Source organism: Nannobrachium achirus, assembly GCF_963921795.1.
Source record: "Nannobrachium achirus genome assembly, chromosome: 1".
Taxonomy (NCBI): Eukaryota; Metazoa; Chordata; class Actinopteri; order Myctophiformes; family Myctophidae; genus Nannobrachium; species Nannobrachium achirus.
Genome location: NC_137810.1, coordinates 52478266 through 52498024, shown reverse-complemented (window position 1 = coordinate 52498024; position 19759 = coordinate 52478266). Strand labels below are relative to the sequence as shown.

At 40.8% G+C, this 19759-nt stretch overlaps 1 protein-coding gene across 1 annotated transcript in view; it reads right to left on the bottom strand.

Moving 5' to 3' along the window:
- Positions 1–19759, bottom strand: part of atp8b3 (ATPase phospholipid transporting 8B3) — a gene marked incomplete at both ends in the record, with an annotated part of 36417 nt that overhangs the window by 1253 nt on the left and 15405 nt on the right. The window contains 14 exons of the mRNA XM_080730211.1: positions 704–869; positions 2940–3064; positions 3502–3640; positions 4559–4783; positions 5480–5563; positions 6060–6283; positions 7100–7286; positions 9561–9684; positions 9829–9904; positions 10134–10245; positions 11180–11347; positions 11944–12056; positions 13199–13387; positions 14168–14324. Of these exons, the coding sequence (XP_080586337.1) occupies positions 704–869; positions 2940–3064; positions 3502–3640; positions 4559–4783; positions 5480–5563; positions 6060–6283; positions 7100–7286; positions 9561–9684; positions 9829–9904; positions 10134–10245; positions 11180–11347; positions 11944–12056; positions 13199–13387; positions 14168–14324 (2089 nt within the window). The remainder of the gene's footprint in view (positions 1–703; positions 870–2939; positions 3065–3501; positions 3641–4558; positions 4784–5479; positions 5564–6059; positions 6284–7099; positions 7287–9560; positions 9685–9828; positions 9905–10133; positions 10246–11179; positions 11348–11943; positions 12057–13198; positions 13388–14167; positions 14325–19759) is intronic.

The following is a 19759-nucleotide window of genomic DNA, read 5'->3' as shown; positions in this document are numbered from 1 at the left end:
GTGTTAGTGTGTGCGTTGTTTTCGTTGTGTCTTGAAGATCTCAAATAGTAAAGAAATGTGCCTTACGAGAGGAACAAATATGACATGAGATAACCATGTGTGATGGTGAACTGCCTGTATATGAAAATAACGAAATAAGAGTCCCTTTGTGTGTGTATATTTTATGATTTACTTAGAAAATGTGATCATACAAAAGATTGGGAAGAATACACCGTTAACAAATCTGCAAAAGACCGGTATGTCAATAATCTGTTCCGTATCAAGTTAGTAAATCAGATTACATAAGAACATTAAATATCATATCATGTCATATCATGTTGTCACTGTCGGGCGGAAACCTCGTATCTCCAAGTTTCAAATGTGTAATTTTTTTCGCAAAGCAAAGCCCTGCTTCATCATACAAGGCCGTCACACAAAAGTAGTGAAAACAGCAGATCTACAAGCACACAACGCCTCGCGGTGCGAGGCGTTGTGTGCTTGTAGATCGGCTGTTTTCACTAGTTTAAATAATTTTTTTAATGAAAAACGCAAAACGAACGGTTTTGTCCATACAAGGTTTTCACCCGACAACGACGATGTCATATCATGTTTAAATCATCTATTCATAATGCACGTAGTATTGGTGAACCAGTTTTCCTGTGGCTTGGCGCATCCCCGTTCTCCACAGAGTGAGTTTGTCCTTGTGAGACGGTGGGATCATTACTTGCAGGCACCCGTTTCTCCTCTGCAGTGCGGAAGCTGAGCCCTGAGGTGATGATGCGTCCCATCCCTTCGTCCTGAGACACGGCAAACGTGGAGCGGCGGTGGCGACCGCCTTTTTGGAAGGCCTTCGACTTCGGCTTCAACTCCACTCTCTTCTGGATGTGGACCTGCGAACACAACGGCCCCAAGGGGACAAACGGGATCAGTTAGCGGTTCTAAGCAATGCCTTAAAGGGATATTTCACTTTCAAAAAAACGTTTTGTTATTTTATCGTCTAATCATGCTTTTGGGAACACCCAGGACAGTTTTTGAATTTCTTTATTCAGCATTTAGATATTTGATATTCATTTCCCCCCATTTTCCCCCTTCCAGGACCTTCCTATACAAACCCATTATAACTTCAAACTCCATTTAAACCATGATGGATTCAATTAAAACACCTGTCCTTTTTTTCTGGTGACTCCTGACACCCTCCGAATACGTGAGTAGGCCGTGTTTTTTCGATAACCTTTTTCATTTATTTTTTATAGTCTTTTATTGAATTTAATAAATCTTATTTCCCCAAAAGATTAATAGAAATCAATGAAAAATGTTATCGAAAAAATCATGGTTAAATATTTTATCGAAAAAATCATGGTTAAAATTGAGTTTAAAGTTATAATGGGTTTGTATAGGAAGGTCCTGGAAGGGGGAAAATGAGGGGAAATGAATATCAAATATCTAAATACTGAATGAAGAAATTCAAAAACTGTCCTGGGTGTTCCCAAAAGCCTGATTAGACGATAAAATGACACAAGGTTTTTTTTAAAGTGAAATATCCCTTTAATATGCAACACAATGGCGGTGCTTGACAACACACCAAGTATAAACGAGGCTTAAAGGAGTAGTTCACCCCTAAAATGACTTTTTTTCCCATTGATTACTCACGCCACGGAGACTTGTGTTCAATAATTGTGGGCTCGCTGAAAGCGAGCACACGTACTGTATGTTATCTTCATTATTTATCTATCAAGTTCTCCTCAAAATGACGTAATCTATCAGTCAAGTTCTCCTCAAAATGACGTAAGACCTTTGTACCGTACAAAGCCAATGAGGTGCAGCCAAAGGGTAGATCTTTGTGCCCATACATGCTGTTACATGCAAGCCCACACTGTTTAGTAGGAACAGTATTTATATTATTATTTTGTATTTGTCGCATTCCTAAGACAATAATTTGATTACAATAAATGTACCCCCATTGATTCCAGATGGGGACCCAACTGCATTTGGGTCCCCATCCGGAATCAATGGGTGTACATTTACTATAATACATTTACTATAATAATATTATTGAACTCAAGTCTCCACGGCGTGAGTAATCAATAGGGAAAAAAAGTCATTTGGGGGTGAACTACTCCTTTAAGGCAGTACATGTACACAGCACGGGTCGGGCACCACACAACCATGGGAAGAAATCAAATGTTGGCCAGTTATTACGGTTCAGTCCGTTAGTCTCTCTTCCACTAGCTTTATGTTAGACGCTGGTTTTGGACACCGTGCCGATTGGTGATGAATATTCATGTGCATGTTTTCCCATTGAACAACGCTCGTAAAACGCAATGGTTCTCAACCTGTGGGTCGGGACCCCCAGAGGAGTCCCCAAATTATTATAATTGTTTTGGGGGGGGGGGGGGGGGGGTCCCCAGATGTTTAGCTTAATGTTAACATTCTTTTCTCACTCAAAGAAAACAAATAAGTGTATACAGGGTATCTGCACATTTCTAAAGTGACAATTTAGGGACTTTAAAGACCTTTTTGGTTCCTCTGGTTAAACACTGGCAAAATTGTCAAATATTAGAGGCATAAATTGTGAAAATAGCAGCTCTACATGCCCACAACGCCTCGCATTGCGAGGCGTTGTGGGCATGTAGATCTGCTATTTTCACAATGGAACAGTTCGAGTCAAACTAAATGTAATGCCTACTCCTACAATTCCAAGTACATGTTAGGGTGGGGGGTCCCCAGTTGAAATATGGTTATTTTGGGTGTCGCGGACTGAAAAGGTTGAGAACCACTGGTGTAACGGAGTATAAATTCTGCATCACACACACACACACACACACACACACACACACACACACACACACACACACACACACACACACACACACACACACACACACACACACACACACACACACACACACACACACACACACACACACACACACACACACACACACACACAGAGGTATTACCTTGTGTCTACTGCGAGTGAGGAGCATGACAGTGTTGACCAGCACAGAAGGCAGCACAGCCACCCAGGCAGTCAGCATAGCAGTGAGCCACACAACTGGATCAGTGAAGGTCTCAGTAAACACACCTGTCCAGAAGCGCACACACACACACACACATAAGAATACCCCAATCAGCTGAAAACACAATGGAAAACATGTATTTCAATAAATGGCCAATATACCGCAACATATATCGTCTCTGTCGGGTGAAAAACTCATACGTCCAAAACTGAGATTCAAATTCATGGCAAAATTAGCAGATATACAAGCTCAAAACGCGGCACGAACTAGCTTGTAGATCTGCTACTATTGATACTTTTTTGTGTGACGCCGTAGTAAGATCAAGTAGGGCGTTGATTTACGAAGAACACACAAAAAAGTTAAAATATAGGTTTCTGCCAGACAGCAACGATATATATGTATGTATATCATTTTTTGTTCGGAAAAGTTAGAATGCTTAGAAATAATCACTAAGAAAATAACGGACAGTTGCAGTTGTTGTGTGAGTGAAGGAGAGACGTACCAACAAAGAAGTACTCCCTGGGTGATCTCTGGAACAGCACCTCGGTCTGAGTGATGATGGTCCCGATGAAGAAGATCAGTATACTGAGGACCACAGCCGCTATATTCCAGCCGGTCCAGTGTCTGGTGTACTGTATCGCCTGTACACAAACAATCACAAACACCACAGCAGTGTAAAGTAACTAATAAGTACGTTTACTCAAGTACTGATCTACAAGCTCACAATGCGATGCGACACATTGTGAGCTTGTAGATCTGATATTTTCACAAGATCTTTATACATTTGAAAACTTAAAATGGGACATTCTGCCTAACGAGTACTTTTATTTTTGTTACTTTAAGTAATTCTTTTTATGCCAATACTTTTGTACTTAAATGTTTACTGATACACGCCTCTGATTTTGATATCTTCCCTCTCTGGTTATGCATTTTTATCGAGTGGGGTTATGTTTCATCACTGCTTCTGGTCAGACTGAAATTAAATACATGATGCATTTCCTTTTTGGGAAATGTAGACTGTCTGAGATATTTATGTTTGAGAAATGAATATCACAATCTAATTATATAAATCATAATCTGGTGGATCAGCTATTTTTTTTTTTATCCCACAATTTTGTAACGCATTTTTCACCCAGTGCCAATTGCTTAAGCTGTAATCCTGGGCGCTGCTCTCCCTCTGACAACCTGGGGAGACCCCCGAACTGAGCTCATGCTTCCTTCAGTGCATGAGGAGTGGGCAAGCCGCTTCTTATCACCTGACAGGGGGGAACTTCCCTGGTTGGACGTAGCACGTGGAAGGAACGCGTTATTCGAACCAGTTCCTTTCCCCTCCATCAGGCGCCCCGGCTGGCCAGGGGAAGGCATTATAGAGACCGGGATTACTGCATGTTTTCAGCTATTGTCAAGGAAGAAGTATTTAATGGTTAAGCTTGTAGATCTGCTATTTTTGACAAATGTTCCCCGTACAATAGGCATGTTGGGGTTCAACTCGTTAACAGCAAAGCAAAACTCCTTCGCAGAAGCTTCAGTCCAACCCAAGAAACAGTTTGACCTCTGACCTCAGTGTTGGCCGTAAAAAACGCTGACATGGCGACGGTGAAAGCCATGGACTGGTATTCACGTGCTTCGTCTTGCCAGACTCCATAGGGGATGAAGAAGAGAGCGAGGGACGTGTAAACGGAAAACAGGAGTGTTGCTGACATTATCCGCGCGTTGAAGTGCCCACTTTTCTGGCCAACATGGTACAACTCTGGCCATTTCAGGCTGCTCTTCGCCCCAACATCCTGAGAGAGAGAGGAGAAAGGAGAGGGGAGAGGGAGAGAGACAGACGGAGGGAATGGAAGATAAATGAAGCAAAGCGTTAGTTTATGCAGGACACGTGAGTCTCGCCCGCCTCAGCTGTAATCAGCTGTCAGTCAGATCCTTACCTATTCCTCATTCACAGATCTGCTGGTCATTACGTCACACTGTCATACTCCAATCAGAGCACACGCTCTATAAGGGAGGCTCCTTTAAATATGGCTTGCATTCACTATAGCTCCTCTTGTCTTGGATCCGAAGCTTTGGATCCGCTATTGCTTAGCTGCCTCCTCCACCCCAGCCTCCACCTTTTGATCAGAATCTGGCATAGGCTCAAATACTTGTGATTTTATGTCTGCTGATTCAAGCTAACATGTCAATGTATTGCTATTGTACTACTATTGTAGTATGGGGGATGTGCTTAACGTTCCCTGATTTTGCAGAGCTGCTTGAACAAAATTCAGGGAACATCTGGTAACGCAGAGTAACTGTATTGCATTTGTTGCAATAAATGGTTAAATCTACTTTGACGTGAGTGTTCCTGACTAAACTGGTCTTTTTGTTGTGTCATAGTTCATGTTAACACTAATATATGTTAAAGACTAGTGAATGTTCAGTGAGTCAAAAGGGGACACAAGGAGATGGCCAGTGCAGTTGGACCTTCTCAGTTTCTGTCTCACCTGATCAAAGATGGCCACGGCCATAATTGGATATGACGTGTAGAAAGCTGTGTAGAGAGCAATGTACCAGAACTCATACATGGTCTGCAGGAGAGGAACAGAGGAAAGTGGTCAAGGTCAACTTGACTGTACCCATAACTTGTACTGCAGCAGTCAGTTTTTAAATTATTACGTCCTGTTAAGTCCTGGATATTTGCTCCATGTTGAATCTTTTCGCATTCTTGAAACATTTCACTTTCGGCCTCTTGTGTTATCTAACCCAGTGGTTCTCAAACTCTTTGGGCATCAGTATCCCTTTTCCTGATTGCTGAAGTACCCCCTTTAATCGACAACAACATTTTGATTAGGAAATACTGACATCAAAAGTCCAGTTTTTATGTCATGAAAACAAGTAGCCTCTTTTCTATTCAGTAACAGTTGTGCTAGTCAAAATTCTTACTTAATTTGGTTTAAAGCTTTAATGTTTTCTAATTAAACATAACAGTAAAATACATTTATTCCGTTTTTCATTTTCTCAAGTACCACCCCCTGTACCCTTAGGGGTACACGTACCCCCCATTTTGAGAAACAAGGGTCTAACCTGAGCACTGAAGCCGTTGTAGAAACCATACCAGATCTGGACCAGACAGAAGCAGGAGGTCTTATACAGGAAGTAGCGCAGGAAGAAGGAAATGCGACGGTACGACCAGCGGCCATGGACCAGTAGCAGCCTCTGTAGGAACCTGAACTGGGCCAATGAAAAGTCTGCATTCTGTACGGCCTGACCTCCCTCCACCCCCATCAGCCCTACACCTATATGAGCCGCTAGCAGGCCAGAGAGAGAAATTACATGAACAATTTTGAGTTACTTTTACTTTACTGAGTATTTCAACATTTCCGTACATTTTACTTATACGCCACTACATCTCAGAGGCAAATGTTGTATTTTACTCCACAAAATATTTTGTTATTAGTTACTTTGTACAGTACATTTTGATTATTATTGCAAAAGTAACAGTAAAAAAATTGCGAAGTAACCACTTCAAGCTCACAATGTGCCACGATGCTTGTAGATCTGCTATTTTCAAAAGATGTTTAGACATTTTATACAATTGAAAGCTTGTGAATTCCAGACTTTTACTTATATCAGAGTATTTCTACAGTGCAGTATCGATACTTTCCCTTAAGTAAAACATTTGAGTACTTTTTCCACCACTGATTACATTTGATCTAGGGCTGTCACGATTATGACATTTTACATGACGATTAATTGTCACTCAAATAACTGCGATTAAAGATTTAATTGTGTTTTTGTCGTTGACAATTACATTTCTGTTTGGCTTTTAGGCTTTGAAGTTGCACATGGCAATTATGACACTTAACTTAAATATACAAAGAAATTACTGACATATTTAACTTAATACTTAAAAAATAACATTGATAGATGCGACGCGTTGTGAGCTTGTAGATCTGCTATTTCCACTACTTTTTTAAAGTGTTTGAAACTATATATTAACATTTCTCAACATGGAAACGATTATGACTATTATGCAAAATAATTGCAATTACCTCAAATAATTGCGATTAGAAGATTATGTAATAATTGTGATAACCCTAATTTGATCCATTCATCCGACTTACTCTTTATCATATTGACATCGTTGGCACCGTCTCCGATGGCCATGGTGACTGAGTTGGTGTGTTTTCTGATCAAGGTAACGATGTCAGCCTTCTGACCAGGGGTTACCCTGGAGCACACAACCGACTGGCACTGCTCCGCCAGCTTCATGAACATGGCACCCCACTCTGGTTGGCTGTCAAAATCATGCTGGGAAAGAGCATCAAAGAAAAGAGAGTTAAAGTTAAAGGGATATTTCACTTTTAAGAAAAAACAACGTTTGGCCATTTTATTGTCTAATCAGGCTTTTATGAACATCATGGACAGATTTTAATTTGCTTGATTCAATATTTAGATATTTGATTTAGTAAATGTTACCAGTCCTCCTCCTCCAGAGGTGGGCCCCATACACACCCATTGTAACTTCAAACTCCATTTTAACCATGATAGATTCATTAAAAACACCAGTTATTTTTTCTGGTGACTCTTAACACGTCGACTGCCCACCAGGTGGCGCCAGTCATCCCCTCTGAGTGCCCCCATAGCACTTCCATAGAAGAATACGAGGCCCTGTTGCGTCAATGCATGTGTGATGACGTCACTTGGTCACATGAGCGCAGACAGGATGTTATTGTGTAACTTACTGTATGGGCTAGTGTTGATCATAGCTGTTCACTGCCGATCAAAATTTGGACATTTTGCCGCACGCGGCCACAGTTTTAGCCATAAAACAAACATCGGAGATAAAGGGCTTTAAAGATGGGGAAATGCATTGGAGTATACGGAGAAAAACGGCCGCGCGATGCTCTCAGCGTCGACTCGAAGCGACTAGCGGCTAATGGGCTACATCCAGGCGTAGCCCCGACCTAACGGTGAGATATAAAGTTATACTGTAATTACAGTAAACGCGTCTAACGCGTCGTGGGCCTCCAGCGACATCAAAGAAATTGACGCGTAGACACCTCGTGGGCACCCGCTGTGTTAATACGCTCCTAATACGTGAGCAGGCCATGATTTTTTTGATAACTTTTTTATTTTTATTTTTAATAATTCTTTGGGAAAATGGAAAAAAATGAAATACAATAAAAAGAATATTAAAAATAAATGAAAAAGGTTATAAAAAAAGAACACAGCCTGCTCACGTATTAGGAGTGTATTATGAGTCACCAGAAAAAATAATGGGTGTTTTTAATGAATCTATCATGGTTAACTCATACAGTGCCAAACGACTTTTAGATCAACTTTCTCACTATGGACTTCCCTGCCAGACGACTTTTGGCGACTTTTACTTAGAAAAAACCCCAAAAAAAACGTTAATAGTTGTGTTTGTTACATAGCCACAAAGCGATGCAAGGTGATTGTAATGAGGCTATCTGTGTGTGTGTGTGTGTGTGTGTGTGTGTGTGTGTGTGTGTGTGTGTGTGTGTGTGTGTCTGTCTGTCTTTATGTATATTATGTCAATGTAAGTACAAGGATCTATACTTCCCTCTATATCACAAAGAATAGCTACAAGCAAAAATAAATATGCTAGGGTTCATGTGGTTAACTCATTTCCATAAAAGTAAGGAAATAGCCAGCACACTTTGAATGACCTTTTCACAACTTTTATTTATGTTAAAAGGACATTCATTGTGTGCTGGCCATGTCCTTACTTTCATTAAGCCGTGCACCTTAAGACTTAAAGGAGTAGGTCACCCTCAAAAATATATTTTTTCTATTGATTACTCACGCCATGGAGAGTTCAATAATACTTTTAGTTTTTTGTCGCATTCCTAAGACAATAATTTGATTACAATAAATGTACCCCTATTGATTCAGAATGGGGAAATTTACTATAATAATTTGGTGTCTTAGGAATGCTTTCAGTGGGAGGCTAAATATGTCTTTTTAGACATAATAAGCCGGAAATGTCTTTGTTTCCATTTACAACAGCCCCCATAAGTCACATCTGCCCATGAAAGATTGCGGTGCATCTTGGGAATGGGCTTATTGTGTATACACATTTAGCCACTTGCAGCATGCAAATCAAAATCAAATCAAATCAAAATCGTTAAAATCACTAAAACGATAGAAAGAAGTGAATGAAAACATTTTAACACTCATCTTTTCTTTTCTCTAATGACTATAATGAAACCTTGTTGTAAAAAAACAAAGTTGTCCTTTAAGAGTGAAGAAGGCCTGCTTTGCAGTAATTTCTCTCAGGTTAATTCATCCCCATCCTGCTAAGAAATACTTCTGGACATTTTTAACTATGGTACATTCATTGTTAAATGCAGAGGTCAGCGTCACATCACAATACAAATGAAATATTAAGACTTGTGACGATTGCGGTGCAAAACTGTTGCGTCTGCATTTTAGCCATCGTTTTCTGGAATTCTGCTAACTGTCCACTCCCCTCTCCCCAACACCATGCTCAAAGGTACTTTGATCACATCGAGTCATTTGAAAAATATATGAGCAGGCTATTTGAAGCTCACTGTTTACCAGCTGGTCTCCGGTGAGAACGAGAGCAGTCTTCTCTCCAGCCGTCTCCCTGTCTACACACCACATCTCTGTCTGCCGGGTTTTAGACAAACTGACCCCTGGGTCTGAGGACTGGAGGATCTGTCTGTGGAGGCAAACACACAGAGATCAATGTGTGTGTGTGTGTGTGTGTGTGTGTGTGTGTGTGTGTGTGTGTGTGTGTGTGTGTGTGTGTGTGTGTGTGTGTGCGTGTGTGTGTGTGTACACGTGTATTTTTATCATTGCTAACCTCAGCTCCTGCCCTTCCAGTAATCTGGTATCAGGATCCAGTAGTTTGCAAGAGTATCCAATATTCACTGCCGTCTCTGTGTGGAAAGACAGAGGGAGTGGGAAATGAGAGAGAGAGAGAGAGAGAGAGAGAGAGAGAGAGAGAGAGAGAGAGAGAGAGAGAGAGAGAGAGAGAGAGAGAGAAGAGAAAAGGAGGACAAGAAAGAGACTTTGTTTGTTCAGACACAGGACCCGGTGTGTATAATGATACTGCAGACTGAGAACCTAAGCCCCTTGTGTGTTCCTTTCCTGCTTCTTTTACAGTACCTTTTTTGTCCCCAGTCAGCACCCATACTTTTATCCCAGCCTCTCGCAGCAGAGCGATGGTCTCAGGAACCCCCTCCTGAAGCCGGTCCTCTATGGCCGTCACCCCCAGCAACTACACCCGAGGATAAAGCACAGGGGTATGGTTTCCTCTGGGGACTGGACAACACCATGTTTTTGTGCTACTGTCAGAGAAAGGACATCAAAGGGGGCTTGAGCCCCTGCCCTTTTACCCGTCTGTAAAAAGTGCCCTCTCCAGACCATGAATGCAGTTTTTACTATGGTGAGAAAAATTGAAATGCCCCCTTTCCATGCCATGCGACGCGTTGTGAGCTTGGAGGTCTGCTATTTTCGATATTTTCACCAAAAGGTCCTTTTAGAAATATCAGCCCCTGCCTCTCTAACATTCTCTGCACGTCCCTGCCCCCACATCATTGAAAAGTAAAAGCATAATAGTTAGCTGCTCATATTATGAGCAGCTAACTTCTTTTTGCAAGGGTCTTTTTCTAAAAGAACATAATATATTTCTAGAGGAACAACTTTTAAAAGACAAAGATGATGTTCTACTTGACTACTCTTCATCGTCTAACACCAGTGGTTCTCAAAGTAGGGTCCTCGCACGGGGTCCCCAGCTAAATTAGTTAACGTGGCATTGCAACCACTTCAGCTCTATTTTGTTCTTCAGATATTTGAAAATAGCTGATCTACAAAGCTCACAACACACCGCAATGTGACACATTGTGAGCATGTAGATCAGCTATTTAAAACATTTAAATAAATGTAAATAACATTGAAATATTTTAATATAAATCTTCTCTTTTGGGGATCCCTGACACAAAATATTTTAAGGTGGGGGTCTGCGGCCAAATACGAGGGTCAATTCGAGGGTCCTTGACATGAAAATGTTTGAGAACCACCACACTTCTGCGCATCCTACTCTCATATTTATAAGACAAAAAAAAAGCACAGCGCTATAAGCTGAGCACATGCAGGGTTCACACCACAGATGACCATCAGACATGTTGTATCACGGTAGGCATGAAGGCTACCTCCAGGTCTTTCTCCATGTCATCATACAACTCCTCCAGTGCCTTATCACGGTCAGAGGTTATCATGGTAGCAGAGGAGGTGAGGGTTTTGCTCCATTTCCCCCACAACGCCTCGGGCACGGATCGAACCGCCACGCACAACGTCCTCAGGCAGACCTGGGCAAATAACTGAGACGAGAAAATATAACACATTATATTGATATGTTACAACTGTAAATTGTGCTTGGTTACACTGTGGGATCTCCTCTGAGGTACTGAGTTTTATCAATAGAAAGAGGGGGGAAAGAAACAACAACGCGTGATAGGTCTTCAATATGTTATGCAGGTATGCATCAATTGCCTCAGTGGGAGTGCTGATCAGGGATTACAAGCCTCGTCTTGCTCTTCAAAATTGTATTGATTGTGATGTAAAAGTTTTAACTGATCCTTAATTAGGCTTTGCATACTGACTGATTGACAAGCTGGCTATGATTTGCAGGGCCCAATTTCAGCTTCGAGCACAAAGAAGAGGACAGGGAAAGATGCCACGTGAGTGTGATTTTTCTTACCACTTTGGTTTGATTCATTATTTAGGTTTTAATAAATAAAGACATTTTACTTTAGAAGTGGCCTCTATTTTCTGAAAGACGCGCAAGATAATTTGGGGGATTTTGGCACCTACAACATTCATTCGTCCTTTTTTATTTTAATGTTATTAATCGTAGTATTTTGCCAATTGCTTGGGGGCCCACTTGTAACAGCAGTTTGAGAATCACTGGTTTCACCTCCAGGGATTTGTCGGTGCTCTCCCGATGTGGATCATCTGCCTGGAGTCTCTCGAAGATCACATGGTCAGCCCCTTTAGAGTAGAGCTTCAGCTGTCCCTCTGGGTCCCGCACTGAAAACAATGCACAGAGCACCGGTCACTGTGCTACACATACATATCAATACATTATGGACTATTCATCAATAGGAAAAGATGATTGACAGAGAGAGGGATCCATTAGCATGATTGGGAGATCACAGATTAGAAGAGAGAAATATGATTTGAAATGAAATTTCCTAAAGATCTGTGAAAACACAGTAATTAAGGATACAGTATTTTATTAATTGCAACCTCTATGTCGCAGTTTAGTATGAGAAACGGCACATCTTGTCTCCGTGTCACTTTTTTTACGGTCTATGGGTTTGACGCTATGATCATCACTGTGATGTCAGGAGAACCACACTAACAGAATGGGGATGCCCATATATGGAGGCCACATCGGCCACATACCACACTAACAGAATCCATATATGGCCAAGACAGATGGCCAAGACAGCCCATATCTGTGTGGCTGGATCGAAACAGTGTGGGCTCGCTTCAAGCCAAAAAATAAAGGTATAAAAGTACAAACTGTCAGGATCCCAGGCTCTCTTTCACGTTACTGACGTAAAATGGTAATGGAACCACAATGCAGACAAGCAATGTTATTACATGAACTGAACAGTAAGGACAATTAAGTCAAAATAAGATCAAAACATAATGTGGACATGTAAACAATAAACAACACAACCATGGCATGTGGTAGGGCATTCACAAATAGTGATTTTTAGTATTCGAATTATTCGACCTCAAAGTATTCGAATAGTCGAATATTCGACAGGACTGGCCAAACTGTCAAATATTAAGTAAGCAGGAGGCGAACATTGTGAAAATAGCCGATCTACATGCTCACAACGCCTCGCGTTGCGAGGCGTTGTGAGCATGTAGATCTGCTATTTTCACAATAATTATCTGTGGAACTGAGTCACATTAAATGTAATACCTACAATTCCAAGTGCTTGTCAGGGTGGGGGTCCCCAGTTAAAATATGTTTATTTTGGGGGTCACGGCCTAAAAAAGTTTGAGAACCAGCGAATATTCAACTTCGGTGAACAACGTCGAATAGTGACTTTGATATTCGAATATTCGAATATTTGGTGAATGCCCTAGCATGTGGCAAGATATATGATCCACAATAACAACAACAACATATTATCTTCTTGGTCCTCTCTCACCCAGTACAGCCATGCGTCTCCTCTGGCTGGTGAAGTCCAGCAGTGCCAACAGCTGGTACTCCTTAGTGACTCCCATCTCACTCATGGTCATTGTTTCTCTGGTCCGGGAGAGAAAGACGAAGCCCAACTCTCTGGCTGCCCCAACAAGAGCCTCCTCGTCTGGGGACGCAGACTGGTAGACCAGTTGCCCTTGGAACAATAGACATATACAGTATAGTCAGGGATGCAGACTGGTAGACCAGTTGCCCTTGGAACAATAGACATATAGTCAGGTGATGCCGACTGGTAGACTGGAGCAAGTGGAACAATAGACATATATACAGTATAGCCCGTGGTGGAAAAAATACTCACATGTTTTAATTAAGTAAAAGTAACCTCGCCCACCAGGCTTTCTGAGAGAAAGCCTGGTGTTCGTTCACATTCACAACAGACCGTTTGGTTTCCGCCTAAAGCGCGGAAACCACTAGAAGAAGCGGCGTCGCTTTGATTTGGTTCCCTTCGTTGGTTTCCCCAATCCCTATCAATACTACAATGTAGAAATAGTATTTTACGAGTAAAAGTCTGGAATTCAAAATCTACTTGAATACAAGTATGAAAGTGTTAGCATCAAAATGTACAAAAGTACAAAAAGTGCAAAATAGGGCTTAAGTATTTTATGTATGTTTTATAATATTTATATCTGTATTTATATCAATATCTATCCAACTAAAGTTTAAAAAAATATAGTGGAGTAAAGGTACAATATTTTCCTCTGAGATGTAGTGGAGTAAAAGTAAAAGTATGGAAAACTGGAAATACTAAAGTACAAATACCTCAAAATTGTACTTAAGTAATGTATTTAGTTACTTTACACATGGAGATGAAGGAGAGCTACACAGCTCAAAACTTCACATGTAGCGGAGAGTGGAATTTATCTCCTTTTGTCGAACTCTAAATGCCTGAAATACACGTGCACACATGAGCCCTCACCTTGCTTCCATTCGGTCATGATAGTGTGGCAAAGAGCCAGCCCATTGAAGAACTCTCTGGTGAGGTGACACTCATTCTTTCTCAGACACTCCACCAGGTTGGGAGCTGAGAAGGCCATTCCTCCGCAGGAGTAGGGATTCCAGCTGAGGTCCATTGGCTAGGAGCAGGATGGAATGACACATTTAGGACTGACTAGGGCATTCACCAAATATTCGAATATTCGAATATCAAAGTCACTATTCGACGTTGTTTGCCGAAGTCTAATATTCGTTTTTTTCTCTCTTTAAAAAATATATACTTTATAAAACTTGGCTAGATAGTAAGTCATAAGAATGACACAGAATGACACAACGCCTCGCAACGCGAGGCGTTGTGAGCATGTAGATCGGCTATTTTCACAATGTTCGCCTCTTGCTTACTTAATATTTGACATTTTGGCCAGTCCTGCCGAATATTCGACTATTCGAATACTCTGAGGTCGAATAATTTGAAAACTAAAAATCACTATTCGTGAATGCCCTAGGACTGACAGATGTTTGTCACTATACTGGAGTAAAAATGTAATACAATGAATGAACCAATATATTTTTCAGTGAATGAATGAAATTCTATTCTTGCATGCTAAGCCCACATAAGCTAATGATACCATAAATCCAAACGAAACCAGGGCCAGAGTATACTGTCAAACAACAACACAAAGAAACTAACGAAACTAAAACATCTTTCATTTTCAGACCATCATTGAGGATGGCGGCTCATAAATCAAAATCACTGACAGAAGCTTAATAAGAAAGAGAAGCTGAGCATCAGCAATGGGTTTTCTCAGTGGAGTGCTAGACCCAAAATCCAGTGTCTATACATAAAAAGTAGGAATTGAAAATCCCAAAAAGCACATCTATTTAAATCAATGGAGGACAAAGTACTCACGCTTTTCGAATATGAGCCTTCATCAGAGAATTCACATCACATAGATTACTTACTATTATTGGAGCTGTGTGAAACACAGGCTCCCTATACGTGGCCGTGTGGGTCTGTGTGTGTGTGTGTGTGTCTGTCTGTCTGTGTGTATGTAGCCTGAACTTCCTAAACTTCGGCACGCCACTAGTCCCACAGTTTTGCCACCACACACTCGCGCCATATGTCAAATCGACCAGCTTACTCAGGAATCGTGGGCTATTACTTTTCTAAGAGAAAGGTTCTATAGTTTAATTGATATTAATTTATTAGTGAATTAATTTTCCCCATTGACTTATAATGGGAATTGCAAAAACTCACATTCAATTATTTGTCTCTCGCAAACCATAGGGGCTAGAGTTTCAAGACTTGGAGAGGAGGTTCATAATGCTTTCAAGGATTAAATAAAAAATAATTGTGTCATTTGGCCGCATGGTGGCGCCATAACACCCCACTTTACGTTTTGGCCTGTAACTCTTGAACCGTAGGTCGGAAAATTAAAAATATTTTTTCCCTGGATTCCTTGGGTCATGACGCATCTCCCCATATAGGCCACGCCCATTTGCGCCATGATAGATTTTCCGCCATCCTGAATTTTCTCCAAAACACACTTTTTGCTCCTTTTCCTACATATTTTCTTCAAATGTCACAAAAATCGGTACACATGATCCACACACACACACACACACACACACACACACACACACACACACACACACACACACACACACACACACACACACACACACACACACACACACACACACACACACACACACACACACACACACACACACACACACAGCTCCACTTCACACGGGTGTGATTTTTTTTTTCTCCAGCCTGTAACTACTATTAGGCATACGTGATGTTTATTCCATTCATTTTTTAAGGTATGTTTACAATTTAAAGGTTTTATTTTTGTCAAAACAATTTGAGGAATGACTGCTTACAACGCAAAATAACAATGCACAAAGTACATAAAGTGGAAGTGTAAAAAGGTGGTAGAGAATATCCAAAATAAATACTAATGGATTGTGACTTTGTGAGATGAATTAAGTAGACTTAAACATACAAATTAAAGTCAATCCTGTTTTTTCTAATCATAAAACCATAATTTTTCACCAAGTGGAGCTTATGGAATATTAATCACTAGTAAGATGCCCTAAGGGCGAGAAGCGACCTCACCTAAAGGGCGAGGTCGTGTACACATGCACATGGGCATGCATACAAAAAAAACATTTTTATTCTGTCCTCTGCTATTTTGATTAGATGGTTATATAATGGGATCATACAACTGTGGCATACATATACTATATGTGTGATAATGATGAGAGGGGGGAGATACAAAGTAGTTGAAAAAGCAGAGGGTTGAACAAAAAAGTCAAGGCTTGTGGTCAATGAGAAGTCCCTTACTTCCTCACTGACTCCATGACTCAGGGACGTGCTGGGCCCCTGATTCAGCCCGGGAAAAAGAGTTGGAGTTTTTATTGAGTTATATTTCGTCGTTGTCGGGTGGAAACCTTATATGTCCAAAACTGTTTGTTATGTATTTATAATTTTAAAAATGATTTAACAGCCGATCTACGGGCACACAACGCCTCGCACCGCGAGGCGTTGTGTGCTTGTAGATCTGCTGTTTTCACTACTTTTGTGCAACAGCCTTGTATGATGAAGCAGGGCTTTGCTTTGTGAAAAAATGTATAAATTTGAAACTTGGAGATACGAGGTTTCTGTCCGACAGTGACGATTTACTTTGTTGGCCGCACAGCCCCCAAAATGGAACGAAGGCCGACATTTTATTTTGTATTTTTTTCCTAATGGCCGGCCTGGACAGGCCGGGAATGAACCGGCCGTTCGGGAGTTGGCCCGCTTTTCCCAATGGCCAGCACGTCCCTGAGAACAGGGAATGAGAACCAATGAGATGCTACGCAGGTTGGGGGGCCGGATATTGTCGGTAGGGCAGAAACCTCGTACTATAGTATCTCCATATTTCAACTTTTTTTCCCAATAAAGTAATATCCTACTTCATCATACAAGAGTGTTGCACAGAAGTGCAGATCTACAAGCTTTTAATAATAATAAAAAGGAACGGTTTTGGACAGATGAGGTTTCCAAACAACAACGACCATATGTTTTATGCAACCTTTGCCTTTCTAAGGATGTCATGGAGTGTGCACCAATGTGAACTATTATTACCTTTACTTCCTCAGCTCTGCAGCATGCATCACCTGTGAAAACACTAAACATTAAAAGTGCCTGAAATTATAACGATAAAATGTTGTTAAATTGTCTTGAGTCAATGATGGCAACACAATAAATGCAACAAATCTCTGTGAATATGTGCCCAGCTTATCTCGAGAACCGTTCGTCCCACCGGCTTCAAATTCGGCACGCGTGTTCCCCGCCGCAGCGGGGAGTGCAGGGTCCGGCCTCGACCCACCCCGATACACGGTTTTCCGGAACCGGTGCGAAAGGTTCGGAATCTCCGTATGCGGAGCTGATGTCTGACTTCAGGCTGTTCCGGAACCGGCACAAACGCTGACTCATTCTGACATCACTTCTGCTGACTCATTTTAAATTAAAAATGAAAGAAAACAAAAATAGCTGGATGTGGTGCAGACACAGGATAGATGGTTGATGTGATTCTCACAAGGTTTCAATTACACGTTGCCTCAGTGGACTGAGCCATAACATTTAAATAGTGGTCTCTGTGTTGGCTGCTAAAATGCAGAATAGCCATCAGCCCGTCTGCACAAGGTCTACAACCGGCTACAAATAACTGTGTTTCTCCCAGGGATGGGTCAGAATAACCAAATATTAGAATAATCGTTTTTGTTCAAAGATGAAGTCGATAATTAAAAGAATAGGTTTTTTAGGTTGTATCTTTGCAATGGATAGATTGTCATTCATAGCTAGTATGCATGTAATATTTATTCTCTTTTCTTCTGCATTAGAGTTGCCATGTTAGCTAGTAGGCTTCTTTTTTTTTTAAGGGTGTGATTTTCAGTTTTTTGTTATTGTCTTTTTTATGGATTTGTCTTGTGTTTTTGAACGTATTGTCTGAGTGGTTGTATGTAATTAAAAAAGTTTAAAAGAATAAAATTATATAAAATAGGAAGAACAAATTCACGAGGATACCAGAATAAATTCACCGTTGAAGCTTACGTTTTCTTAATGGTTTAGTTACAATAATGTAAAAGATGCACATGCTACTGTCTTTGTTTATTTCTGAAAACCAACCCAATGCCGTTATTGTAACCTAGGATGGTCATTTGATTACGGTAGTCCTATGCTCCATATTATAGCCTACAAGAGAAGTGAAGATTCAGTGCATTATCATTGATCTCACCCTTGTTATGTGAGCATCTGTGTTAATATTTTAGGAGGCACATCAGTGAGGTGAGGTCAATTGTTATGGTTCAGCGCTACGCGCCAAAATAAACATGTAACTGGAGCCACAAGTTGTGTGCCTGTCCGCACGTGCACAGGCAGGTGTCAAACAAGCATGCTTGAGCAACAATGATGTCTTGTCCTCGGTGAAACATTGTGCTTTAGTGTTATTATAAAAACATAATTGGCACTGGACGAGGGCGAAGCCCGGCTGAAGTGCAAAGAAGCATGTATTATTTGATGCACAAATAAATATTTGTGCATAATAATTTGAGGGTCAAATAGTGGTGCAACTTTGCACACGCATCAGAAGTGGTGAAAATGTTTACATTGTATGGCTCTTGTAAATGGACAAACAAAATGGATCAATAGCAAAATGTCAGAGTTGAAGCCTCACATTACGGTTTCACCGACATGTGCAAAGTTCGGGACGCACATGATATGAACGGTATCATGTCTTCTTAAAACGTCAGCCATTTTTGTGTATTTCTTTCTCATTTACATGTGCCGTAACAAAATCCTATGAAGGCCTACTCCTAGAAATATTTATGTAGGTAGAAAAGTAGCTAGGACCCTGCACAAATTCAAGTTCAAGAGTGCATTACTAACCGCATCTCTAACCCCAACCGCACGCGTAGCCACGTAGTCGACGTAATGAGACGTCGATAGCATGCGTGCATGCCATTGTTTGTGCTTGTGTGCTTGTCATTTGTGTCTGTGAATGCAATGCAGTTCACATTTTGAAAATTGCGGTCTGCAGCCGAATACAGAGATGATTAGATGATTTGAACAATCATAAACAAATGGCTCATCAATGGCAGTTTCAGTACATGATGGCAACTGAATTTCCCCCGCGGGATCAATAAAGGTCTATGTATCTATCTAGTTCATTATGCCACCTCGTTTATAATGTAAATGTTTTATAAGGCGGTCTGTGTCAGAGTAGGTGTAAAAGAAAATAACTATCAATTTCTTAAATTATCCTTTGATTATATGTTCTGGGCCTTGATATAATGGCTTAGAAACAAAATTGTGTTCTTGTATAGGTTAAAAACTACATCAGAGTAAAACATGGCAGGCAGCTAATAAAATATTAATAATAATGGGTGTGTTAGTGTTAGATAGATAATAGGTGTGCAAGCGTAAACAGTACTGTCTGCTTGCACATTAGCACCCTTTAAATCTGAAGCTGCATTGCTTTAATACAACACAGAGTACTACGGTTATGCAGCCTGTCATGTGTAA